Source organism: Engraulis encrasicolus, chromosome 3, assembly GCF_034702125.1.
Source record: "Engraulis encrasicolus isolate BLACKSEA-1 chromosome 3, IST_EnEncr_1.0, whole genome shotgun sequence".
In the NCBI taxonomy this organism is placed as follows: Eukaryota; Metazoa; Chordata; class Actinopteri; order Clupeiformes; family Engraulidae; genus Engraulis; species Engraulis encrasicolus.
Genome location: NC_085859.1, coordinates 16,442,981 through 16,470,153, shown reverse-complemented (window position 1 = coordinate 16,470,153; position 27,173 = coordinate 16,442,981). Strand labels below are relative to the sequence as shown.

The 27,173-nt window shown below is 47.1% G+C and overlaps 1 protein-coding gene across 1 annotated transcript in view; it reads left to right on the top strand.

Moving 5' to 3' along the window:
• Positions 1–27,173, top strand: part of pdlim2 (PDZ and LIM domain 2 (mystique)) — a 148,070-nt gene that overhangs the window by 17,290 nt on the left and 103,607 nt on the right. Inside the window, exons 2-3 of the mRNA XM_063194843.1 lie at positions 7,298–7,434; positions 18,383–18,534. Coding sequence (XP_063050913.1) covers positions 7,342–7,434; positions 18,383–18,534 — 245 coding nt within the window. The 5' untranslated portion in view covers positions 7,298–7,341. The remainder of the gene's footprint in view (positions 1–7,297; positions 7,435–18,382; positions 18,535–27,173) is intronic.

Sequence of the window (27,173 nt, the reverse complement as noted above, 5' to 3'; positions counted from 1 at the left end):
CCCCTTGCCAGGCCAAGACCACCAAGTGATGCAACGCCTTCGACGTTGCTTTTAGTCAGGCCAGGAGCAATACAAATGTAGTTTCTGAGCTCCAGATAAAACGGGAACTCCACCCACTTTGTTTGGAACCAATCAACTTTGACCAGCTCCAAAAGCCCATTTTTTTTAGCTTAACTCTGACCAGCGTCAACGGCCCTCGGTATAGTAGAGATGTGTTCAAGGCAGTGATGTGGTTTAAGCTTCGGCACAGCCTTTTCTGGTCTCAACCAGTAGAAAATCGAAGGAGGCGGGTCGACCATGCCATTTGGAAAACGTTATTCGCCATGTTCCTGGTTAGACCGAAAGTCTCCGAGATTTTGAAACTCGATGATAATCAAGCAACCAGACCCCAGTCCTCAATAACAGGTGGGCAGGACACAGAAACGCACGAGGCCCCTACATCCACGTGTTTGTGTGTGACAGAGCATTGAATTGGGTGATGGTGCTGGTGGTGGTGGTGCTGCTGCTGGGGCTGGTGGTGCTGGTGGTGGTGGGGGAGGGGGGACCAGGCTAATGGTAGCCAGGCCACGCCCTCCTAGTGACACAACACCCTCTGCGTTGCTTTTACTCAGGCCAAGAGCAATGCAAATATCATTTCTGATCTCCCGAAAAATTGGGAACCCCTCCCACTTTGTCTGACACCAGTCAACCAGTAGCAAACCTAGGGAGGCAGGTCAACCATGACGTTTAGGAAACGTGAATCGTTATGCTCTTGGTCAGACCAAGTCTCGAAGAGATTTGAAAGTCTATGATAATCAGGCTAGGCTAATGGTGCCTAAAGGTGCTGGCATCGCCATGCTTTTTTCTTCTCCCTTTTTCCCTCTTTCATGTTGGGTTAAGGATTGGAGCGTGTCTCCTGCCAGATTGCGAGCAGGATGTTTGTGAGTGTGTGTTTTTTTTATGTGAGCGTGTGTTAAGCGAGTGTTTGCTCTTGACTTAGGTCACACCACAAGCATTTCATTTCCCCCTTTGAAGAGCAGACTGGCAGGCAGGCAGGCATGCAGGCCATCACCACTTCTATCACTGGGTGCCATGACTCACAATCAGCGGCAGAAACTGGGCATGGAAGGGAGGAAGCAAACAGCCAGCCGTGCCCAGGTGAAGGAGTGGCAGGCAGGGCTGGGGGCAGGGCCACTCACAGCTTTGGCAGCCGAGGTCCAGGACAAAGTCATCTGAATGGGGCCCCACACTCAATGCATGCAATGCAATGAGAGCCCGTTTCTGCACCCCCCCCCCCTTTCCTCCTGGGCACGGGGCAAATGACCCCTTTGCCCCCCACTCACTGTCAGTTTCCCTGGGGGTGGGTAGAGGGAGGGAGGGAGAGACTGACTGACTGTCGCAACAAACTGCAGCACGCAAGAGGACCTCACCCCAAATCACCATACCGTTTTTTTCGGGGGGTTTTCTGTGTGGTTGTTTTTGTGGGAGATGTTGTGACTGAGGTGGTGGTGGTGGTGGGGGGCGGCCATCACTCTCTTGGCATGTGCCATCATGCTGCATAAACACAAATGAATAACTCGTCTCCGTCCCAATTACAGCAAATTAGGGCCACTTATGGAAACACCCTCTTGGAAACATGCACGGAATTGTACACAATGGCACCGCAAATATGCTGTTTGCTTTAGACCGACACAGAGTGTGTGGAAGAATTTGAAGTCCCCCCCCCTTCCCCCCTGCCCGAGGACAAAAGGTTTGACCAGCAAAAAAGTTGAAATGCCCAAAAACGTGTGCTCAAGCCTCATGCTTTTGTTACTGATGTCAGGTCTTACTGATAACCAGGCAGGGTTTTCCCTCCTCTTTTGAATGAGGTTCAGGATAGGTCACTTGATAGCCAAACATACCATATAAACCAGACGGATGGCTTGCTGGTTAAAATTCTTCTTCTTGTCTTGTGTGGTGGTCTTTTATGTTGCCATGGCTATTGCTCGGCAACTATTGCTCCGACACACAATGGACTTAAAAGTCTTGTGTGTTGTTCACTCATCGGATTTCTTTGTTTTGTCTCTCTAAATGTTTGCAAGTCGAGAAGGCTTTCAAATAAACCTCGCCAATTGTAGTGGTGGTGGACACGAGTATCCAAATCAAGTGGGTCAGTCAATTCTGCCTTGTTGAAAAGAATGGGTACTCAAGAGAGTCTAAAATGACATCTAATTTTCTCTCTCTCTCCCAGGCTTTACTTTTGTGGTTACTACAATTACAGCCACCCGAAAGGCAAGGGGCCAGGCCTGAGGCCTACACTCAGTTTCATAGTAGAATCTGTTTTATTTGTTTTGATTTCATTAGGGACTTTATTTGCTCTTGTTTATCATTATTTATTCCATACCCAAACGGGTATTAGCCCCTTTTCTCCCCCCGCCCCCTCCGACTCTGACCCCCTTGTGGCAATAATCAGAGTGTCGTTTGAGAGTGTGAGGCGCTGAAGTTCATAAAGCAGGGAGGTGGTTGGTTTGCCAACCTAATAATGGCTTCAGTGGGAGACGAGAGGCTCATACGCACTCAGGCAGGCAGGCAGGCAGGCAGGCTGCACTAATTAAAGTCTCCTGTGACTGGGAAGAAACGCGACCGGCAAACAAGCTTGGTGGCGATTACGTAAAATAAAAAAAGAGTAAGGGTATGTAATCGTTGACGCGAGCTTTCTTTCTTTTTTTTGTACAGAGCTTTCTCATGGCCGCAGCTATTAAGCGTGGTCTAATGAGGGGGCGCGGGGTAATCGGGGTAACCCCACTAATTGCCCTGAATGTGCTAATGACTGGGTACTGGGGAGGGTTTGGGAGCTCAGGGTCGCAAACACGTCTGGAATGCACAGACAACACCGTCCACAAATGGTTTGAATGGAGGCGGATGACGTTTGTGTGTGCGTGTGTGTGTGTGTGTGGGTGTGTGTGTGGTGTGTGTGTGTGTGTGTGTGGGTGTGTGTGTGGTGTGTGTGTGTGAATATGTAACAGAAATGTCCTACATTTCATTTCTGTTGTTTGGCGAACATTTCAGTGCTATAGCGACAAAGCCTGAGATTTTTTTTGTGATTTAAATTCGTCTCAAACAGATAACAGATTTTTGCTAAATAAATTCATCCAAATAGCTTGTACAACGTGAGAAATCATGAAGCAATTTTCTCTTTTGATCTCATGCAAGTTGTGTCTAGCCTACAGTAGATATCATATCACAACATTTATTGTGTCACAGCATTCAATGTAGTCAGCGGCCAAAGTGCAAAGGTTTAAAACAATGACTTGAAGCATTGTAGGGTGAGTAGGTTGGTTTGGAAACATTTGGCTAATTCAGATATCAATGCATTACTTTATTTATTGATTTTATTTGTTATTTGTATCACTTGTATATAAACTTATGTCCTCTGACATACTCCCATTAAATTGATTTCACTTTTCATAGCCTTATCTTTGTGCGTTTGTGGCTTTGCCATTTCTGGCTGTTTCGATGACCAGGTTGTACAATACTGTAGGCCTATCAGAACCATAAAAAGTCTTGAATTTGCAAGTAGAATTCTAAACGCGCTGAACAGTCTGTACGGTATGGCACTGTAGTGTAGCCTATGTATTAAAGCCATAAAAAGTCTTGAATGTGCAAGTAGAGTACTAAACATTTGTATAATTTAGGTACAGTATTTATTCATCATATATTCCCAGCCATGCAGTATGTTATGCGCCTGCCTACCAAGCACAGTGACATCACCTCTTTTACAAGCGAACCGACTGCACTTCTGCCTTGTCACCGTGCTGGTTTAGTTTAGTTTAGTTTATCAGAGCTGCCTCTCCGCATGCTTCGGCTGCTTGGCATTCACATCTCATCCGTGACAAGAGGTGACGCAATGCTAGCGTTCCTCTCCTCTCCACTCCACTCCTCTCCTCGCTGCCGGTGACATTGACTTGACATGCTTTACGACTTGCCGACAGACGCCTAGAGGTTGTAAACACGCAGAATGTGATGATTGTGTCAGTACTCAGTACTATGGGGATGTATTGTACACGCAGGCCAAGGGGGAAACCCAACAAGTTGTTCCTGTGAAGTTCCTCTTGACTGTTGTGACCTCAACATTGTTCTGGGAGAACAAAGTGGCTCTTTGCAAGGGTGTAGTCATGACACATGAGTTTGCCTATGGTCCCTCTTTTGCTGTGTCCTCCAGAAAGCCTGCTGCATGGTCGTTTGAAATCCGAGGTCTGTATTTTGTTGGAAATGCAAAAGAATAGGTTAGACGTGAATAAAACACTGTAGTCAAAAGGTTTGGGGCTGTCAAAAACCGTCTCCGTGAAAGTACTGAGTGTGAAATAATTTTGTTTGTGCAGTTGGGCAGCCACTAGTGACTCTGCAAATCTGAAGCCACAGACTCCACTTCTCCTTAAAGCATGAGCCACAGGAGTCTGCGGTACGCCCCCAGCTGTGTGTGTGTGTGTGTGTGTGTGTGTGTGTGTGTGTGTCTGTGTGTGTGTGTGTGTGTGTGTGTGTGTGTGTGTGTGTGTGTGTGTGTGTGTGTGTGTGTGTGTGTGTGTGTGTGTGTGTGTGTGTGTGTGTGTGTGTGTGTCTGTGTATGTCTCTGTGTGTGTCTGTGTCAGTGCAAGCATGTGTGAGTACATTTTTGTGTGCTTGTGTGGTGGTACATCAGTCTACTCCACTCTGGTCCTTAAACAACGACTTTTCCTGCTCCTCATCCTCCCTGCTCTTTACCCGGACCCCCCACCCCACTGCCACATCCATGAGCCATGGCCCTTAGGGTCATTTCACGTGAAATCAGACACTTTGGGACCCGACCGACACAGATTTCAATCATACTTGCTGTGCCTGTTTAGTAGCAAGGTAGCACCCCAGAACTGCATTTGTGTGAATCTGACACCAATATTAAGGGAGAAACAGACTAGCAAAGGTTTACAAATGAGGGCAGGACACTATGCATTTAGCCTTGATTCACCCTTAAACAGGCACTGCAAGTATGATTGAAATCTGTGTCAGTCGGGTCCCAAAGTGTCTGATATCACGTGAAATGACCCCTCACCCTCACCCCACCGTCACATCCACGAGGTTCAAGGATGCTTTACTGCACGGGCATAACTTTTTCCTTTTTTTCCTTTTTCCTGCGTTTTTTTGTAGCTTGTATCATTCGCCGAACAGCCAACTTTACAGAATTTATACACGTAACCTGCCATGCTAACATGTATGGCAGAGAGATGGGTTTACCTGGAACCTTTGGGGCCAGCATAAAGCCATGTGACCAGAGATTCAAGCACAGGGTAATTCTGTTATATCACTACTGCCCTACAAAGGCACTGTGCAGTAACTATGCCAACACTGACACTGAGAAAAATGCCTTCAAAGCCTTGGTATTAGGTTAGGCCTAGATATTCCAGTTACTGCAAATTTGTCAGAACAGTATCTCAAAAACGGGACTCATTCGGACAATAAGACTTTGTCACAAGATACAAGAGGTGTAATATAGACCATTTTCAGTCTAAACTCAATTTTGGCAAAACTGCACTTTGCGTTTGTAGGGCAGTTAACAGCTCTGATCCATCCCTGCCAGACAGGCCTGCCAGAGCAACACAACACAACGTATAGGCCTACACCTGACGAAGACATTGAGGTCCATACGTGTTGAATAAATTGATGAGCAGCAGCACTGTAGATTTTTCCTTCTACTTCTACTTTTCTGCACATGTGCTCATGATAAAAACACTGCTGCTGCACATGCCTTCCTGCTCTGAGCATCAGGGTTGCCAGATTGGGCGGTTACCCGCCCTATTGGGCCGCTTGGGATGGCAGTCTGCGAGTACAGTCCCTGGATGCAGTTTGGGCAGTTTTTTCTGTAGATTTATGGCCATAGAAATTGATACAATTTGGGTTCGAATTGGGCAGGATTTAGTGCCTCTAGGTGATTTCTGAGCATTTTTTGGGCTGGAAATGGACAGACACATCTGACAACGCTGGCTCTGAGCAACACAGTCAGGCAACAATCCCACTGCCACCGCGGAACGTTTGCAGAGCCATATTGGCTCCTCATCACTCTCTTGTTCCAAGGTAGGGGGCCAATGGAAAACAGGTTTGGATTGAATGGGATTTTTTTTTCTTTTTACCAGTCTTCCAGAAAAGCTGCTTCTTCTTCCTCCTCAGAAGCTCTGCTGTTGAAAACCAGCTCAGTGGAGTGCTGTAACGTTAGAGCCATGTGAAAGTGCAGGCATTTGGAGTGCCATATTTTATCACCTCGGTGTGTTTCCTCTTAAAAGAGCCATCTGAAGGAAGTGGAGAAAGAAAAAAGAGAGAGAGAGAGAGAGATGAAAAAAAAAACTGCTGGGTTTAAGAGGTGCTCCAGCAATGTCAGTCATGTGCCCTTAGGTTTGGAATTCCTTCCATTCTTCTTTGATGCGGTCGCCGGTTGACTGTGTGTGTGTGTGTGTGTGTGTGTGTGTGCGCGTGTGCGCGTGTGCGTGCGTGCGTGTGTCTCAGCACATTTTCGAAACGACTTGTGTTGAAGAAGGAGATGAGAGGAACGAGAAGAGCAGGTGACGACATTCTTGGCATAATATGCCAGCGTGTTCTCCTTTGCTCTTCCAAACGTGCAAAATCAGTGTTGACACATCTTCACTGTGGCTGTGGTTTTCTCATATTAACTCATATAAGTGCTCTCCCACTTTCTCTTGATGTCTATCTCCAAGTTATGTATGCTGTTATTGTTGAGGTGAAATGTCTTTCTGTTGTGCGCCATCCCTCTCCCCATTTTCTCACAGTTTGTCCAAACTACACATGTCTGTGAAGAGTCATTCATCCAAGTCATGGTAGTGTTTATCCAAGGGTTTCACTAAAAGCAACCAGACGACGACTTTGAGTTTGAATACGTTTCGTTCTTGTTTTAAGAAGCTTTGTCAGTTCTGGTGGATGTGGGAAATGCTTTGGAGTTTTTGGCCACGTCCCTCAGAACTGACAACGCTTCCTGGGAAGAGGAGCAAAAGTGGTCTATTTGCTTACAGCTAAACTGCTTGGTCTGAACTGCATGTTTAACTCGTCTTTTGTTATCTCAATACCAGTTATTCTCAAACTGTGGGCCTTGAAGGTATTTCAAGTGGGCCTTGACATCATTTTCTAAAAACCAAAATCATATTTTTGTGTGTTGCTGTCGATCTATTTGAATTTTATTGTTTATTGGGTCACAGATGGGCCCCGTGCATTTGTGAAAATTTCAAGTGGGCTACAAGTTTTTTTCCATCTATGCTTCATACTGTTGTGTTTTAAACGTGTCGTTTCTCCATCTATGCAGGTTTCTGGTTGGTGAAGTGATCCAGACCGAGTAGTCCCATCGTCATGGCGCTAACAGTGACCCTGCTTGGCCCCTCCCCCTGGGGCTTCAGAATAGCGGGAGGCAGGGACTTCAAGAGGGCCATCACAGTCTCCAAGGTAACAACAATGCATCAATCAAACACATCAGGAACTCTAAATTAACTGTTCATCCCCAGCCAAAATTACTGAATTTTCACCTGCCCGCATTTGGCTGGTTCTGGCTCTGCTTCACAATTGCTCGTATCAAAGCTATCATACTGTAAAGGACACAAAACAAATTTCCCAAAGTCCATCCATCCATCCATCCATCCATCCATCCATCCATCCATCCATTTATCCATCTATCATCCACCAGGAATGACCACGGGGCGTGGTGCTGTGACACACTGCACTTAACTACACCCATACCATATACGGGCAGTTGGGGACTCAGGGTGGAGTTATTCCAACTTTACCCAATCTCTCTATTCCCCTCTCACTTCTTGTTCCTTTGTCTTTCCTGTACAATAGCGATAAAGGCTCAATTGAAAAAAAAAAAAAAACCTGAAATGATCACAGTACACATGTGTAGTGTTGTGTTTTGTTCCCAGTGGTTGCTACCTGTTGGAATAACCTGGTCATCATGCAATATAATTAGGCAGTCAGCTCAGTGACCTCAGCCATTATTCGCATACTGTTGCTGACTCCAACGAGCCCAAATCCAGCTGGCCACCGACTTGGCCAGGCAGAGTACACTACCGGTGTTTAAAAAAAGAAACATGTGGTGTATCGTGTTGAATGTGTGTTGATGTTTTTGTGTCCAGCGAGCGGTTGCTACCTGTGTTTGTGTCTTCACTGCAGCCTACGCTACGGACAGTGTTGCCAGATTGGGTGGTTTCCCGCCCAATTGGGCTGCTTGGGATAGCTGTCTGCGGGTATAAACGGGAAAAATCGACCATTTGGCGTTTTCTTCTGCAGTTTTATGACCATAGAAAGAAAGCAATGCAATTTGTTGAAATTGGGCGGAATTTAGCGGCTCCAGGCGGTTTTTGAGCACGTTTTTAGGCGGGATTTGATCAGACACATCTGGCAACACTGGCTACAGATGAGTGGGTTGGTAGCCACTGCAAGGCCCTCTCTACTCTCCTCTCCTGAGGAAGTCGGTGATTACAGTAACGTTGGGAGGCCACCTCTGGAACCCCCCTGCCATTGTTCCATAATATTTCTTCTCTCCCGTCAGAACACGGTTTTTTTCCCTCGTGTTTGCTTGTTTTTCATGGTTGTGATAAAGGAAGAGGAAGGTGGAAGTGTACAGTGCAGTGGCGAAGGAGGGGAAAAAGCAAAACAATTTCAGCCCCCACATGACTTCCACACAAACACTTTCAACTCTGGAATTCCGCATGCCACGCGGAGTGCCCGTTGGCCATGGCATCTTTTGTTGGAGAATGAAGGTTTTTAATCTCATGTACCCTAACAATTTGGGTGCAGAATCAAGAACAAATACATTTTGAAAGAATTGGAAATATGCTCACAAGAAAGCTTGCTTTAAAGTAAAGAGATTCAAGGGTGGTCATTTAGAGAACCTGGCAATGACATGTTTTTGGGAAATGCAATGTTTAATTCATCTGCATCCATTTAATATGTGAAATTAAAGAAAAAAAAAAGATACATACAGAAATGCTCCCATTTGAACTCCTTTTTGCACTGTAAGGCCTGAGGTTGGCTAGTGTGAGAACCTGGCCATGGCATCTACTTTTAGGCTTTAAGACTACTTTTGGATCATTGTATTCACATAATTCGGAAATTCTTGAAATCCTCAGACATTTGGCAAACTACACACAGGATAGTATTAAAGTTGTTTTTTTTCTGAAGTATGAGGAAGGGCTCGATACGTGTTATTGTACTGTAGGTCCTCGTCAGTAGCAGGAACCACTCCACAACCAGCATGTGCCGAGAGAGAGAGAGAGAGAGGATGTCCGTTATGCAACAGTGACTAAACACATTCCCAAGCTCGACTAAATGGCCTAAAATGGGACTCTTAACTGTACAGTATGTGGCATTCATATGGGTCCCCCCCTCTCTTTTCCCGACTGTACACATATCTCTGGCAGCGAGATACCATCGGCGTGTTTTGGCTAAACTTGGTGCCATTGTTTGAACCCGGCAGGGGACCTATCAAGGCACCCAAACAAGGCTGTGGCTGAAATTCCCCGGTCGGCATGGGCAACAGAAAAAGAGAGCATGAGACAATGCATCCCTCATTAAGCGCACACCAGCCGTAGCATCCTCTCTCGTTCTCTTGTCGTCGTCTCGTCATGCCACATGACAAAAATAGTCTTAATGACAGGCCTGAGACGGCAGGCCCGCCGTCGGGGAGGGACAAACAGGTATGTTGTCCCGGGCCCAGGGAGACGGGGGTCCCAGAAGTGCGTCCCCATTACATTGTATGTATTGTGTGGGGGGGCCCCTTTCAGATGACTTTGTCCCGGGCCCAGCGAAAGCTATCAGCGGCTGCCCTGTGAGCCGGCACTGTTTTGGTTTTGATCGGGCCCATGTGAATGAGATGAGATGAGATGAGATGAGATGAAAACTGGAGCTTTTTAGTACTTGGTTTCAAGTGACCATTGAAATCTATCACAGCAGCCTGAAGTCGTTTAACCCTATCCCCCCTTTTTATCTCTCCCAGGCCTAACCCTGTTCTCTATTCTCTGAAGAAGTACTGTAATGACTCATCTTCAAATGCCCAGAAACACACAAACAGCGGAAATGCTAATGCTATGTCTGTTTTTTTGTTCCTTATTCCCGATTCCAAAGTCTGATGGCAGAAAGTGAACCCATAGTTGGAGGATAGCCAGAAGTTCAAAAAGTTTAAACGAGGTTGACCCTATCTGCAGGGAAGTGGTTTCTGGTAAAAAAAAAAAAAAAACCTCTGTTGAGGATAGCGTAGCCCAGTGGCCTTTAGAGCAGGTGGAATGCACTCAGGAAGACAAGAACAAGGTTTTGCAGACGATGGGTTTTTATTTTTGATACCCAATAAAGGCCTCAGAGGCAGAAAATAAACAAAGGTAAATAATTAACTGAATTACAAAATAAAAAACTGAAAAAAATATGTACAAACAAAAATTGGCATGAGAACCAAAATAACAAAGTTCAAATGACTTCAAAAGTCAAAATGCAAAAATAACAAAATATCTAGCTAGCATAAATCAAAATTCAAAATACCTCTGAGAGCTTTAGACTCACGTCTATTCAGAAGCAGCTCTCCAGAACAACTGAGAGAATCCCCCTTTGAAGAGCCCTGTCACGTGACTAGAACTGGAGCCTACCAATGCACGCCAACATTACAGGGGTGCTCTAGGAGAAATACACAATTACCGCTCTAAACAGCTTATAATACATCATGCATACATGACAACAATATAGAAATTATTTAAAACACATTTGCTAACATTGGGCAAAGCCAATATCAAGATCGCAGCCTAAATGCAGAAGTTAAAACATTGTTCCGGTTTGCGTCCTGCAAACCGGAAGATCAAAGGACTTTTAAACCAACGCAAAACAGTACGGACTCTTTTAGAGACTGGAGAAGACGCTACTCGCTGGTAAGCTGAAATGTTTGCACTTAAATCAAAACTGTTGTTAAACTTAAAGGTAAATAAACTCAAAGTTATTAATAACAATGCCTTGCGTGATTATTGCAACTGAAAACAAAACGTGTAGAAATGGAGAAATGTTTGGTAAACTGTAAAGGGTTGAGGTAAACAATGTGACGCTAGCGTTTTACAACTCACTGCAGTGTTTGATGTTAAACGTGTACACTTGGGACTACAGGAGAGTAATTACTGAACTGGCTGGTGAATGAAATGAGTCATGGCATAATGCTGAACGGTAAACCCCAAAATATGTTTCAAAAATAACGTGCAGGCAAACAATTGTTCATGACGCAATGCTCATTAAAGAGTCTCAATGATTGCAGCACCCAGCTGCAGTGACGGTGCCTGTGTGACCCGTCACACACCCCCCCCCTTAAGACGGAGCGTCCATCTCAGGGCGCGAGAGGAAGTCAGAAATTACATTCTCTACACCGGGTCTGTACTTCACTGTAAATTTGTATGGCTGCAACGATAAGTGCCAACGAGTGATTCGTGAGTTGAAGTCTCTCATCCGGTGGAGCCATTGCAAAGCCCTGTGATCAGTCTCAAGTATGAACTCTTTACCCACAAGGTAGTACTTGAGGGTGTCGAGAGCCCATTTGATCGCGAGACATTCCTTTTCGACCGTTGAGTAGCGAGTCTCTCTAGGAAACAGTTTCCGACTCACATACTGCACCGGCCTTCTGTCACCCTCTTCACCCTGCAGCAGCACTGCGCCCACGCCAACGCCAGATGCGTCGGTTTGCACAGTGAAGGGCAAAGAGAAGTCGGGGCTCTGCAGCACTGGCTCGCTGCACATGCTCTCCTTGAGGTCATGGAAAGCGGCCTCACTCTCTGGAGACCAGACCACCTTGTTTGGGCTGGCTTTGCAAGTGAGCCCCGTCAAAGGAGCTGCTCGGCTGGAGAAGTCAGGGATGAAGCGTCTATACCAGCCTACCAGCCCGAGAAAGGATCTCACCCCTTTCTTTGTGGTTGGCAGCTGGCAGTCGCGGATGGCGTCCACCTTGCTGACCTGAGGTCGGAGAGTGCCACCCCCCAGGACGTATCCGAGGAAGCCGATCTCTGGTTTGGCAAGCTGGCATTTGGCGGCGTTTACCACCAGGCCCGCCTGACGAATCCTCTGGAACACGTCGCTGAGGTGATGAAGATGCTCCGCCCACGTGGCGCTATGAATCACCACGTCGTCAATGTAGGCGGCGGCATAATCTTCAGCTCCCCTCAGCACCTCGTCCATTAGGCGCTGAAAGGTCGCCGCTGCACCGTGGAGACCAAATGGCATGGTCCGAAACTGGAACAGTCCAGTCGGGGCCCGGAATGCAGTCAGTTCCTGTGCTTCGGGAGTCAGTGGCACCTGCCAATATCCCTTACACAGGTCGAGTGTGGTGAGGAACTCTGCCTTACCCAGCCGCTCTACCACGTCGTCGACGCGTGGCATTGGGTAAGGGTCGAATGCAGACATGCTGTTCAGTCTTGAGAAGTCCACGCAGAAGCGTAGCCCTCCATCCTTCTTTGGCACGAGGACGACGGGACTACACCATTCACTTCTTGAAGGCTCAATCACTCCCATCTCCAGCATGTCCTGTACCTCTTGCTTCAGCGCGGTGATCAGTCGTGCTGGAACTCGAGATGCGGTCTGCTCTTCGTCGCCGGACTCAGCCACTTCTCGAAGAGGTCTTTGAGTCTTGCTTGAAGCTCTTTCGGCGTCTCACCTTCGAGGATGGTCCTGGCCCGGAAACGTTGACGGTAGGTTTCAGCGTTGATCTCATATTTGTCAAGGACCGCCTGCTTCACCTTGATGTAGTCATTGCTGTCTTCGGCACTCATTGCCACGTAAGCAGCTCTGGCCTTGCCTTTCAACAAGGGTACAAGATGCAGAACCCATGTCTCGACTGGCCACTGACTTGCTGCTGCGAGTCTTTCAAACGTAGTTAAGTAGTGTTCAATGTCCTCGTCCTCATCAAAAGGAGACATTCTTGGGGCTTTCCAGCCCTGTGGGAGACGAGGAGTTTCGGCTGAGCCGAGGCCAGTTGAGTTGAGGGAGCTTTGCTGGTTGGCCTGCTGGTCTTGATCCGCAGGTGGCTGAGGAGTCGGGACATCCAGCAACGGCATGTGGAGAAGCATGTCTTGAGCTGACGAGGGGCGAGAGGTAGAGGGATTCGTTCTCTGCAGATCAGCAACCGGCTGGTTCACCGGCTGTGCACTGACGTCATCTCCCCTCACTAGCCGCTGCAGCTGTAGGAACTGGTGCTCCATGGACCTCCATCTTCGGTCTTGCCGCTGGGCGTCCGCGTCCAGCCGCTCCTGTTGACTCTGGACCATCTTCATTAGCCACTCGAGGTGCTCGGTCATCCGGCCATCTCGGTCATCTGGGACTGTAGAGGGCGGTCTCGAGTCTCTTGACTTCACCTCATGCCTGGACCTGGCACCCGGGTCTTTCGCCGCTTCTTCGGCCGAAGCCTGCGCTGCGCCACCTTGATTGTCCATGCTTCACTGAGTGCTTGCTCATCTGGCACTGGCTTCCTCTATAGCTGCCACCAAATGTTGAGGATAGCGTAGCCCAGTGGCCTTTAGAGCAGGTGGAATGCACTCAGGAAGACAAGAACGAGGTTTTGCAGACGATGGGTTTTTATTTTTGTAACCCAATAAAGGCCTCAGAGGCAGAAAATAAACAAAGGTAAATAATTAACTGAATTACAAAATAAAGAACTGAAAAAAATATGTACAAACAAAAATTGGCATGAGAACCAAAATAACAAAGTTCAAATGACTTCAAAAGTCAAAATGCAAAAATAACAAAATATCTAGCTAGCATAAATCAAAATTCAAAATACCTCTGAGAGCTTTAGACTCACGTCTATTCAGAAGCAGCTCTCCAGAACAACTGAGAGAATCCCCCTTTGAAGAGCCCTGTCACGTGACTAGAACTGGAGCCTACCAATGCACGCCAACATTACAGGGGTGCTCTAGGAGAAATACACAATTACCGCTCTAAACAGCTTATAATACATCATGCATACATGACAACAATATAGAAATTATTTAAAACACATTTGCTAACATTGGGCAAAGCCAATATCAAGATCGCAGCCTAAATGCAGAAGTTAAAACATTGTTCCGGTTTGCGTCCTGCAAACCGGAAGATCAAAGGACTTTTAAACCAACGCAAAACAGTACAGACTCTTTCAGAGACTGGAGAAGACGCTACTCGCTGGTAAGCTGAAATGTTTGCACTTAAATCAAAACTGTTGTTAAACTTAAAGGTAAATAAACTCAAAGTTATTAATAACATTGCCTTGCGTGATTATTGCAACTGAAAACAAAACGTGTAGAAATGGAGAAATGTTTGGTAAACTGTAAAGGGTTGAGGTAAACAATGTGACGCTAGCGTTTTACAACTCACTGCAGTGTTTGATGTTAAACGTGTACACTTGGGACTACAGGAGAGTAATTACTGAACTGGCTGGTGAATGAAATGAGTCATGGCATAATGCTGAACGGTAAACCCCAAAATATGTTTCAAAAATAACGTGCAGGCAAACAATTGTTCATGACGCAATGCTCATTAAAGAGTCTCAATGATTGCAGAGCCCAGCTGCAGTGACGGTGCCTGTGTGACCCGTCACAACCTCCCTGGCCTCGTGTTATCGGTTTCTCACCCCGGGAGGATGACCATGAATTAGGCATCCATGTGGTGATAGGAAGGTAGAGGCTAGAGCAGTGTTTCCTAACCTTTTTTGTCTTGTGTACCCCTAAGCATTTTCGTTGTGCCATGAGTACCCACCAAGTCAAGTTCTCTATCCCAATGTAACTAAGCTCCATACATTTGTTCAAATTAAATTTTTCCAAGTACCCCCTGCAATGTGCTCGCGTACCCCTAGTGGTACACGTACCCCTGGTTGGGAAACAGTGGCTTAGAGCAGCACCTGAACCAGAGGTGGAGATGGGCGGGTGGGAGGGCTCCACTTCACTGTTAGCGCGTTCAGGCCGACTGAGAACCGTGCTGGAGCCCGTTCCCGCACCTAATCGCGTACCGGCCGTCGTGTTCACGCCACAGATATTAGCGTTCGGAAAGTTGGTTCGCAATGCGAACCGCAAAATACTTGTTTTTTTCTCCGTGAACCGTGACGACAGCGTGACCATCAGCAGGTTCATCCGGGTAACACAGTCACGTGCGTAAAAAGTTCAGAGCCCGGTATGAACACGGGCGGTTCGCAGATAATCACGTAACTGGTGCGGGCACTGGCTCCGTTCTGGTCGGCCTGAAAGCCCTATGTGTGGCCTTGTGTGGAGCAAGTGAGTCTGGCTGTCTGAAACCTGGATTGTCAAAATAGCATGATGGATGGGTAGTGCCAAAGAATGTTTAAAAAAATACATTTTTAGGGGCTTTCATGCCCAAATGTGGGGGGCTTTTAGCGCGCTGCGCCACAGTGCCTGAAGTCACCTGACGTCACATGGATCCAGGAAAAGAATGGACTAAATGCATCTTGCTCTAATAGAAGATTCTTTGGTATATGGGCCACATTGTGGGGATCCAGGTTCGAATCCGACCAGAGTTCAATTGGGGTAGAGTTGGGAAATGACTGTCTCCATTGTTTCCTGACAACTGTTGAAATAAAGGCATAAAAGCCCAAAAACAAATCGCATGGCCTTGCATGGCATGACGAAGAGAAAGGAGGTCCAGTAAGAAACTCAGGCCTTCGATAGGCCCTTGCCCTTCCCATTACTCCTCCTCCTCCTCTTCCTTCCCCCTTCTCCTCTACTTTCCTTCACCTCCTCTCCTCTCCTCTCCTCTCCTCTCCTCTCCTCTCCCACCTCTCACCCATCCTCCCCTCATCCTCATCCTCATCCTCATCTTCCTCCTCCTCTCCTCTCCTCTCCTCTCCTCTCCTCCTCTCACCCTGGTCTTGCCTAAGTTCCCAAAGGGCTCCATGGGGCTTTGTGGTCGTCTGAAGTGGTAATGGCTTGGCATGGATGCCATTCTCAGTGCCCACGCGTCCACACTGAATCCCTCTTCATTCACTGAGACTCATCCACTTATTCATCCCCCTCCTCCTCCTCTTCCTCCCCTCCTTCCTCCCATCTTTTCCTGTTCTCCTCCTGCACCCTTTCATCCCCAACTCCTTTGGTCAATCTCTGTCTGTGTTCGCTCTCATCATTATTAGTTGTGTCCCGTACCATCCCGTCCCGTTGCACACAACACCCATTTTCTCCATCTCGACACCCTTCTGCGTGTCTCCATTCTGCCGAGGGGTGTGGAGGATGCTTGTTTGCCCTGGCACAGTCCCTGAGCAAGAGGACAGGCAGGCAGGCAGGCAGTCGGCCAAGCAGCCAGACAGGCTGGCAGTCAGGCAGTCAAGCAGGTAGGCAGGCAGGCAGTATGGCAGTCAGTCTGGCAGGCAGGCAAGCAGGCAGGCAGGAAGGCAGTATGGCAGTCAAGCAGGCAGGCAGGCAGTATGGCAGTCAGGCAAGCAGGGGGACAGGCAGGCAGGAAGGCGGTCGAGCAGGCAGGCAGGCAGCCCCGCTGTCCCGCCTATCCTCCACCTCCTTAGTTTATGTGAAACAAGCCGTATCCTGATTGATGGAGGCACGCACCATTGTGCGTCACCACGGCAACGCTTAATTGCCACTTGAGTGGGTGCACAGACATGGCACCTCTGGCTCTCGTTCTTAAAGCCCCCCCTCCAACCTCGCCCTCTCAGAAAATGCCCAGCATTATTCACGGCACTGGCGATGCCATTTTGTTTTCAAGTGTGGAAGGGCACTGGTCAGTGGCGCATTGAGTGGCTCCTTTTGTGGTGTTTTTTCTCTCACGTCTAATTTACCATCTGGTATAGGTTTTCACCCTCTTGGGTTTTTAAATGAGCTTGCTGCCCCATTGGCAAGCTACTGCCCCATTACTTACTCACGCCGTTGTTGTTTGTGGGCCAATAAAGATGCTTGAGACTGAGAGAGAGCTTGTGTGTGTTTGTTTGATTCCCCAAAGTGCTCCATTTGCATACTGTACACACTAAGCTCTCGGGACAAAAAAAGGGTTCCTTCAAGTTCACCGTCCAAAGTGAAGAGTGTTTTTCCCCTCTAAATCAGTGGTTCTCAACCTTTTTTGAACAAACGCCCCCTGGACTTCATCCTAAGCCTCTAAACGCCCATTTGACCTCATCATAAGCCTGCTAACGCCCCCTTTTGTATTGAAAAATAAAATGGACTAATGCCCCCCAATGGGAACTAAGCCCCACCTCCACTCAGCTGTATCCTACTCAATGCCCCCCCTTGGGCTCCCCAATGCCGCCTTGGGGACTGTACGGCCCCCGTTGAGAAACTCTGCTCTAAATAATGGGTAGTTACGGTTCTTCTTGAGGCATTCTGGCCGACCGCCTGCAAGGGTCCACGAGTGCAACCGTCCTTCAGACACTAAACCCCAGTGGTTACCCCCATTAACCTCCAAATGTTCTTGTTTTTTTTCTTCTGTCTCTGACATACGGTGGGCTGAGGCATAGGTCGTGACCTTGCTGTTTGACTTCTATAGAGGACACATAACTCTCCCTGCTGTGTAACCACGAGCCCGTGACCCGCCATATCTTTACGGTCTCATGTGTCAGCCTGCCTAGCTGGGCGCATCCATGATCAATTGGAGAATGTTCTGGATTTTAATGAGGGTTCCGTCGATGCCCTTTGACTTTGACCATGCTTCACTCCGTTTACAACGGTTTCCCCCCTCTGAAGATTTCGACAACTTTTGGGGAACTCACCTACTGCTCTGTGGTGCAGGAACTATGTGGACATGAAAATTGAGACAAATTGCTTTGAAAGCACCATGTTGCCCAGTCAAATATGTTGCACCGGGTATGATAATGGTGATGATTTCCTCCAATTTCCACTTGAAAGAATGAGTAGATGTAATCATCATAAGACAAAGGAGGTGTCATGAGGTCAAAGAGCCATTTCCATTTCCACTCCATTTTGCAAATTGTGTATTAACTGCCTTCAAGTTCAAGTTTCAAGTTTCAAGTTTATTTAGCCATAGCTATATAGCAATACAGTTGCTACACTGTAAAACATTGCAAGCCAGTTAAACGTTAAAAGGTAAGTTGCCCTGTTGCCTTTTTGTTTGTAAGTTAACTCAACTCAAGATTTAACTCGACTCAAGGCTTTCTGAAGTTGAGTTAAACCTAAATTGAGCATTGAACAAGAATGTGCAGTAACTTCCCTCTGAGGTGAACAAGTACCCGCTACCTGCACTTCAAAACCTCTGGTGTGCGTTGGCTTCCTCCTCCAAACATAAAACTGGCCCTGTCTGTGGCTCCTTGCAGGTGAATGGCAGTTTTGTGATTCTCCCTTTCAAAGTTTTCAAACTGTACGAATTGCGAGTTGAGCGTATCGTTAGAACGCCACTGTTGATTGATCCGGCCCTGCCTATCTGCCTGTGCTCCTCGCAGGTGAACGGAGGCAGCAAGGCGGAGAAGGCGGAGCTTCAGCCCGGTGACATCATCCTGGAGATCAACGGAGAAGCCACCGGGGACATGCTGAACGTGGAGGCCCAGAACAAGATCAAGAACTCCCAGAACCAGCTGCTGCTGCTCGTGGAGAGGTGAGTCGGAACTGAGGTTCCCAAACTTTTATGGTAGGGACACATAGACGCAAGTTTGGCCAAGCGAAGCCAACTTCACCATTCATTCCTATGAGAGAGGTGAAGGCAAGCGAAAGCAAGCGAACAGGAGCGAAGCGAAGCAAAATTATTAACGAAAGTTTAATGTTATGCAAATGAGGAGCGAATTCGCCTGCTGCGGCCTAATCAAATCAACAACATGACTGTTCCATACCATTTGATTCGCTGCAACAACCTGATGACGGTGGAATTTCGCCTCTCTTCGCTTCGCTCGCTTCGCCTCCTATGTGTCCCTACCGACATATCTTAGGAGTGACTGATATGGCACAAGTGTCATTTTTCAACATACAGTTATAAGTGTCATGAGCATGTCCTTGGCCTTAGGCCTAAGAATAGAGAGTTGAGTGGACCAATTAGGCCAATAGCACTGCTACACCGGACAGCAGGTTTAGCAATGTTACTATGCAACAACATGATTGTCTTCTTATTTTCTGATGGATTGATTTTGAAAGGTTGGCTGCTGCTGATCCAAGTTCTTGCCATAAATAACCAACAAACATTAGCCAAAGAAACATCATGGTGTCCTTGGCCTGAAACATTTCTCAAAGAGTTGCACGGGCCCTAGCTTGGCTCTAACTGAGGCTCTCACTGCTACACCCGGGTTCGATTCCGGTCTGGGTCATTTGCCGACCGTTCCCCATCTCTCTCTCCCCCTGTTCGCTTCCTGCCTGCCTCTGAACTGTCTTGTCACAAATAAAGGCAAAAAGGACTAAAATATCTTTAAAAAAAAACAAGCAAACAGCCAAATCAACATCACGGTGTCGTCGGCATGAAACATTGTTCAAAAGGTTGAGGAAGTATGACAAGTATGTGACAAGCAGTGCAATACTTCGTAGCATTGGTTTATGATGATTTGAAAAGACTTAGTTACTTAATGTGACTCCGGTTCTCTCGCAACAAGAGTAAGGTATCGCCCGAGGCAGCTCCCATAGTGAGACACAGAGCGAACGTTAAGAGCAAGAGAACTAGCCGGGAAGTTGTGCTGTCAGTGTTTTAAGTGCTTACACTAGAGGAATTTGTTCTCCACCTTCTGGAAACCCTGGGCCTTCCCCTTTTCTCCTTCCTCCGTTCCTCTTGTCTGTTTGTTGGGTCAGCCCTGTGTACTGTCCCTGTCTATAGTATCTACAGTAAGTGCTATCTCAGGTCTCCTCCTTCCCTTTACTTTTCACTTTTCCCTTTCCCTCCCTGTTTGCACAGCCTGTGCATCTGACACTAATGGTGACATGAAAGCATTTAACACCATTTCCAGTTTTTGCGCGCGTCCCCCCCCCCCTCGTCTTTCACTCAGCCCATTCATTCTTCCCTTGTTCTCCCGCTTTTCCTCTGCCTTTCATCCGTGCTGTCACATCCTTTCCTCTCTCTCTCTCTCTCTCTCTCTCTCTCTCTCTCTCTCTCTCTCTCTCTCTCTCTCTCTCTCTCTCTCTCTCTCTCTCTCTCTCTCTGCTCTTTTCCATTCTCCAGGGTTTTTTTTTTATCTCCTGTCATTTGTTTGTTGATAGTTCTTGTGCCTGTTAACGCTTTGCAGCTCCCTTAAAATTACTCTTGTGATTCAGTGTGTTTGACAGGACTGCCCACGTAGAGCACACTTGTTTCCCATACGGTCTCGTTTCTCAACGGGGGCGCTACAGCCCCCTAGGGGGCATTGGGATCTTGCATCTTGCATCTTGCGTTGAGATAGATACAGTTGAGAGGGGGCAGTATACTTATTTGTCATAGGGGACATTAGTTCATTCTTTTTCACACTAAGGGGGGGGGGGGGCGTTGGTAGGCTTATGAAGAAGTCAAGGGGGCGTTGGGAGGCTTAGGATGAGGTCCAGGGGGTGTTTGTTTTAAAAAAAAGGTTGAGAACCACTGCCATAAGGTCTCCCTCCTGCCAGTGTTTAGCTCTGATTTACATTTGCGGCTCTCCCCCCTCTCCCCCCTCTCCCCTGATCATAGGCGGCGATACGGATACGGGGAGGGGAACGAACTAATTAAAGGTGCCGTGAGTCCTTTATTAGTCAGCTAGAATGATATACACATACACACCCCTCTGGAATGATTAGTCCCTCTCTTCCAAAATAAATGACACGGAACAAGCAAGCAAACCCATGGGAAAAAAACATGTGTATCTTGTGTACTCACAGCTACGCTTGCATACTGTATATATGCGTATGCACCGGTGCACACAAACACGCGTATGCACACGCACACACACACACACACAGGACGCAAACTGTATACATTGTCACACACACACACACACACACACACACACACACACACACACACACACACACACACACACACACACACACACACACACACACAGGACGCAAACTGTATACATTGTCACACACATGCGCACACACCCACAGTATACACACTCTATCCCACAGTAGCACACGCTTGCACCCACATGCACACAGACATGCATCCTCTCTGGCTGCGAGGCGAGGTCCCAGGTCCATGTGAGGGGATTTTTCCCTTCTGACCTCATGTCTCCCTGCTGTCCAGAAACAACATGCTGACTCCAGACCCTAGACGGACAATGGCACTCTGTAGAGCGTCCAACTCACCTCCTCAAACACAGAAAGGGTGTGTGTGCGTGTGCGTGTGCGTGTGTGTGTGTGTGACTGTCTGTGAGTGCGTGTGTGTTTGCGTATGTGTGTGTGTGTGTGTGTGTGTGTGTGTGTGTGTGTGACTGTCTGTGAGTGTGTGTGTGTGACTGTCTGTGAGTGCGTGTGTGTTTGCGTATGTGTGTGTGTGTGTGCGTGCGTTTGTCTGTGTGTTACTGTGAGATACAACGTATACTGTGGGTGCGTGCGTGTGTGTGAACCGTTTTCAACCTTTTCTGAGTACTCTCACATAACATGAGGTTTTGACCTACAAATATCACTTGCATGTCAGTTTCCCATTTCTAATTTGTCTCCCCCTGACCTTGTCATACCACTCCAGTAGTGCTCATGGGTAATGGGACAAGGAAAGCCACAGACCATGAGCTTTTCTCATTTAGTTTCGCCTAAATACCCACAAATCTTGCAGAAAATTACCCCTAAGAAATTAATCACACGAGTTACATGCAAGATTAGCCCTGTATATTATCATGCGTCTTGTATGATAAAAAAACTGTTCTGGGTTTTTAAAAATTTAAATACGAAAATATGGGCACACTCAGAATAAGACGTAAAGAATTTTCAGTTTGTGAATGCACATAAAAAGCAGTAACTTGTAAAAGGGAAGTCTCTTGCTCTCTAACCTTCTTAGTGATTCCAGTCCAGGCCGGTAGACAATGGAAAGCAAACTGGTCCACTTCAGAAAGACTAGGCCAGGGATGACTGGAGCAGTGGTAAGTTAAGTTGGGCATGCACAGCAAAACGCGAGGAATTTTAAATTTGTGTATGCACCTAAAATTCTGGTTTGAACAGGAGTAAGTTGCGCATGCAAACCAAACACACACACACACACACACACACACACACACACACACACACACACACACACACACACACACACACACACACACACACACACAGGGTCACTTTTAATGTCCCACATGCTGTGAAGTTTCAATATCCTTCCCTGGCCGCTTCCACTGACCTCCCCTCTCCACACCCTAACCTCTTGACACCTCTGTGTCAGTGATCTGCCGAGATGAGATGAGACTTCCTCCTGTGCGTATGTCATGCAGGGGTGTCATTTGGGGGGTAAAGTGTAACTGAGACACCAGGGCCCCATGTGTATAGGGGGCCCACACAGTCAGTTTTATGTGGATATATGGCTGGGATGGGAGGGGGGTCCATTGGAGCTGATTGTACATAGGGCCCACGATTTTCTGCCATACGCCCCTGATGTCAAGTCATGTCAGGTGAAAACAAACAGGACCCTCGGGAGCACCCTCGTCCTCCTCGTCCCCTCGAGCCCCCCGCCCCACCGTCCTCCGGGGGCCTTTGATGTTGTTGCAATGCCATGTGGTTCACTGTGCGCTCTCGCAGAGAGGCCGTGTCCTAAACCAGTGGTTCCCAAACTTCTTTTTTTTCTGAGGAGACATTTTTTTTTTAAATCCCAAGGCTTTGCAACCCAAGGCCATGGAGATCACAAATTAAAGTTGTTTTGAACTAGGGAAACATGCGAGGCGAACCAAAAATAGTCGGAAAAAAATCTACTGAATAGGAATCGAGTCTAATCCACTGGTGGGTCCCGACCTAGTCTTTGGGAGACAACGTCCTAGACGGTGACCCCTCACCTCTCAACTCTCGCTGGCATTGGGGGAATGTTGCATTTGGTGTAAAGTTGACCGAGACACAGGGGCGCGAGGGGCCTATTGGGGCCCATTTGAGCCACTCTGTGGCTACTCTTTGGTTTGCCATGCTGTTCATTCCTGTTCCCTCTCCTCATGTTACTTCAGGCAAGTGGTTGGTTATGGACATGGAACTGTGAGGTGGCATTGCAGTATATTACAGCGCTAATGTAGGCCACTTTCTCACAATGTTGTTTTCTTAATTTTTTTAACTCCCTTCTCCGATTATCCCTTCTGTTCACCTACAGGCGCACGTAAAGTAAACTAAAGTGGTTTTGCAGTTTGAGAGGGAGATGGGTGTCCTTACATGTAAACTAAAAGACACATGATGCATATAACACAATACCTTCCCTTCGTGTTACTTCATGGATATGTCACTGTGATGTGGCACTGCTGTATGTTACAGTGGTGTAGGACACTTTCTCACAATGTTTTTTATTTTATCACCCTCTCCATAAGGGGCCAAAGTTCTCTCCTCACACACTTGTGTTGAATGACAACATGGCAGCCATTAATCAAGATACTGTTGCATAGCATCATTTGTGATTGTTGTGACGTGAGCTTGACAGGGTCATTGCCACAATGTGCGTACGTCCCTCACCTCTGAACAGTTAAAACAATTAATATTCCTCAGCTATGTGGAGTGTGTTTACAGATAGTTTCCTATGGTAAGCTGGACTTTCCCACCTCTGTACTTTTTGAAGCATAACAAAATACTATCTGAGGGTGTGTCAACGCTGTGTGCCTTTTGTGTTAAAGTAGGTGTAATGGATTTATAACGTCATGCGTAATTAAAGAGGTTACAGCATCTCCCCCCTGTTCATAGCTGGATCGGCCATTAGACATACAGGGCATTTACCTGGTGGACTGTTGATTTTTGTCCTGGCCCTCCCCTTCAATGTAGTGATATCAGTCCTCGCTCGGCTACAGTTTACCTCTCCATGCCAGATGTAAATATTCATTTTGGCTCTTGTGGTGAAAATAGGTCATATCAGATGACTTAAAAAGGTTATCACAGGCTTCAATGTTTCTCTCAATGCCTGGCAGACTTGACTTAAAATACCTGGTCTGGGCCCTGTCGTGGCCAAACGTTAGGGCACTCGTCTACCATGCGGCTGACCTGGGTTTGATTCCCGGCCCGGGTCCTTTGCCGGCCCTTCCCCGTCTCTCTCTCTCCACGCTCGCTTCCTGTCACCACCTTCACTATTCCTATCATAACTAAAGTCAAAAAGACCAAAATAAATAAATAATTAAATAAAATGCCCGGTCGGGCTGGTTTTTGTGGTCCCTGCCCAGCCCTGTCCCTGTTCTTAACCCCCTCGGGGCAGCAGCAGTGTAGTCATGGGTGGTGGGTGGGCATGTCGACACACGGCGTTCCTGCGCCCGCTTTTGGCTCCGAGAGCCGCGCTGGCACCAGCCGTTGTCTGGTTAATTATTAGCACTTTGTTCTCAGACCGTTTTTTTTCTTTCTTTCTTCTTCTTCTTTTCAGCACGAAGAGTGGAGCTTTATTTTGATGATCTACTACTCTACTATAGTACAGTCAGTAAATGCCTTCAGATTTTCAGATCACTTTCATCCTCTCTGATGCTCATGGGAACGGCAGAGCCAGACATGTTCCCTCTTTCTAATGAGGATTATTTGTAGAGGAAAAAAAAGAAAGAGGGCCTCACAACTCACGAGAAATGTGTGCCAGTGGGAGAAAAATTAACTTTCGCACAACTGACTTTGCTTCCCCGCACGGCCGTCCCATCCATTGTCTCGGTTCTCTCCTGTCTCGTTACGTAACAAGGGGCCACATTGCAAGACTAATTTGTTCTGATCCTCCCAATTACCGTGAAAAGGCCTGACAGCTGTAGGTGGCGATGGATCGCATTGCTGGAATTCTGGTGGTATGCAGTCAAGGCTTTTATCAAGCCAGGCGGTGCAGCTCTGTTTGGAAACTGTACTAAGTGCACGCCACGCCAGTCACAGAAAGGGCATCTTTTGAAATGGGCATTATAGGTTGGCACTGGGTACAGTTTTGGCATGGTGTAAATGACAAATTAGGAATTCAAGTATACGGACCTCCTCAAATCAAATTAAGATTTTCCCGCACTTTGATTGACTGGGGATGTGTACGAATAGGGCCAGATTAAGATGGCCTGGGGCTCCGAGGCCATACGTTGCTGTAGGCCCACACCGAAGGGAAATCATGCGACAGACATAAATAGGTGTCATGATTTAGAGTGAATTACTGTGAAAAGGCCTGACAGCTGTATTGCATTGCTGAATTTCTGGTGGTATGCAGTCAAGGCTTTTATCAAGCCAGGCGGTGCAGCCCAGTTTGTAATCCGTACTAAGTGCATGGCACGCCAGTCACAGAAAGGGTTATCGTAGGTGGGCACAGTTCTACCATGGAATACATGACAGAAGAGGACTTCAAGTATACAGACCTCTCAAATCAAAGAAACATTTTACATTTTCCTGCTATTTGACTAGGGGAGTGTACGAATAGGCCGCATTAAGATGGCCTGGGGCTCTGAGACCATACGTTACTGTAGGCCCACACCGAAGGGAAATCATGCGACAGACATAAATAGGTGTCATGATTTAGAGCAGTGTTTCTCAAACTTTGTCAGACCGAATACCACTTTGTCCCCCTAAATATGTTCAGGGACCACCTGTCAACTGAAATGACAGTTGATGGGTGCTAATTTGATACTGCTAATTTCAATGTAGATCAGTTACTTTTTTATCCACATTCACAAGCCTGTCTTATTGTAGTGAAAATGTTATGTTTAGCTTTGTAATAATGTTACAAATATAGCTACCTTGTCTTGGTAAAATAGAAATTCCCTTGGACCACCAGGACCACCTGAGCTCTGTCACGGACCACTAGTGGTCCCCGGACCACACTTTGAGAATCACTGATTTAGAGCAAAGATGTTTCGACACCCCCCCCCCCAGCCAAATTACTGTGAAAAGGCCTGACAGTCGTTGATGGCAATGGATTGCTGATGAAATTCTGGTGGAATGCAGTCAAGGCTTTTATCAAGCCAGGTGGTGGTGCAGCCCTGTTTGGAAACCTTACTAAGTGCACGCCACGCCACGCCAGTCACAGAAAGGGCATCGTAGGTGGGCACAGTTCTGCCATGGAATACATGACAAAAGAGGACTTCAAGTATATAGACCTACTTAAATCAAATAAACATTTTTCCCGCACTTTGACTGGGGATGTGTACAAATAGGGCCAGATTAAGATGGCCTGAGGCTCTGAGGCCATACGTTGCTGTAGGCCCACACCGAAGGGAAATCATGCGACAGACGTTCTGTAAATAGGTGTCATAATTCAGAGCAAAGATGTTCTGATCCTCCCCAATAACTGTGAAAAGGCCTGACAGTCGTTGATGGCAATGGATTGCTGATGAAATTCTGGTGGAATGCAGTCAAGGCTTTTATCAAGCCAGGCCCTGCAGCCCAGTACAGCCCAGTTTGGAAACTGTACTAAGTGGACGCCAGTCACAGAAAGGGCATCTTTTGAAATGGACATTACAGGTGGGCGTAGTGCTGCCATGGAATAAATGACCAACATTCACTTCAAGTGTATGGACCTCTCAATCAAAAACCTGTATTGGCATTTGTCGTGTACTTTTATTAGGGATGGGGACAGATTAGGGATAGGCACAGGTTTTTCTTCTCAATTGATTATAGGTGTAACTTAGTGTACACATACAGTAGGCAGTACTTTTCTTGAATCATTTTTCGCTGAATCCGTATAGTTTATGAAGTGACTATACCATTTCTGTTTGGATTAAATAAGAATCTCTGTTACCCACTCTTCTCTACTTCTACTGTTTCTACTACTACTAAAGTATGGTCAAACTCAATAAAAGAGCATGGCTATACTGAATACAGTAATAAAACAGTAATGGTAAGACCACTTCTAATTTCACCACTTTATGTTTGTCTTACCTCTTTGCCAAAGTTCTTCAAGCAGGACCCCCCCCCAGGCTTTCTTTTGGAGATAAGCTGCAGTGTCAGGATTTTAGTCATGTTATTTTTCCACCATTTTACATTTGCGTTATAAATAATCTGGCAGACCTATGACTGACCCCCAGATGGGGACTGTCTGCTGGTACCAGGGCCGGATTAAGGCACAGGCTAAAGCTGAAGGCTAGGGGCCCCAACCTGCCAGGGGGCCCCTTATTGGCCAAAAGTGAAAAAGTTGCTGAATTGTGAATGTTGACAATGTATCTGTTGCGCTAAGCCCCCCACATTTGGGCTTGCATGCCCACCCACGGG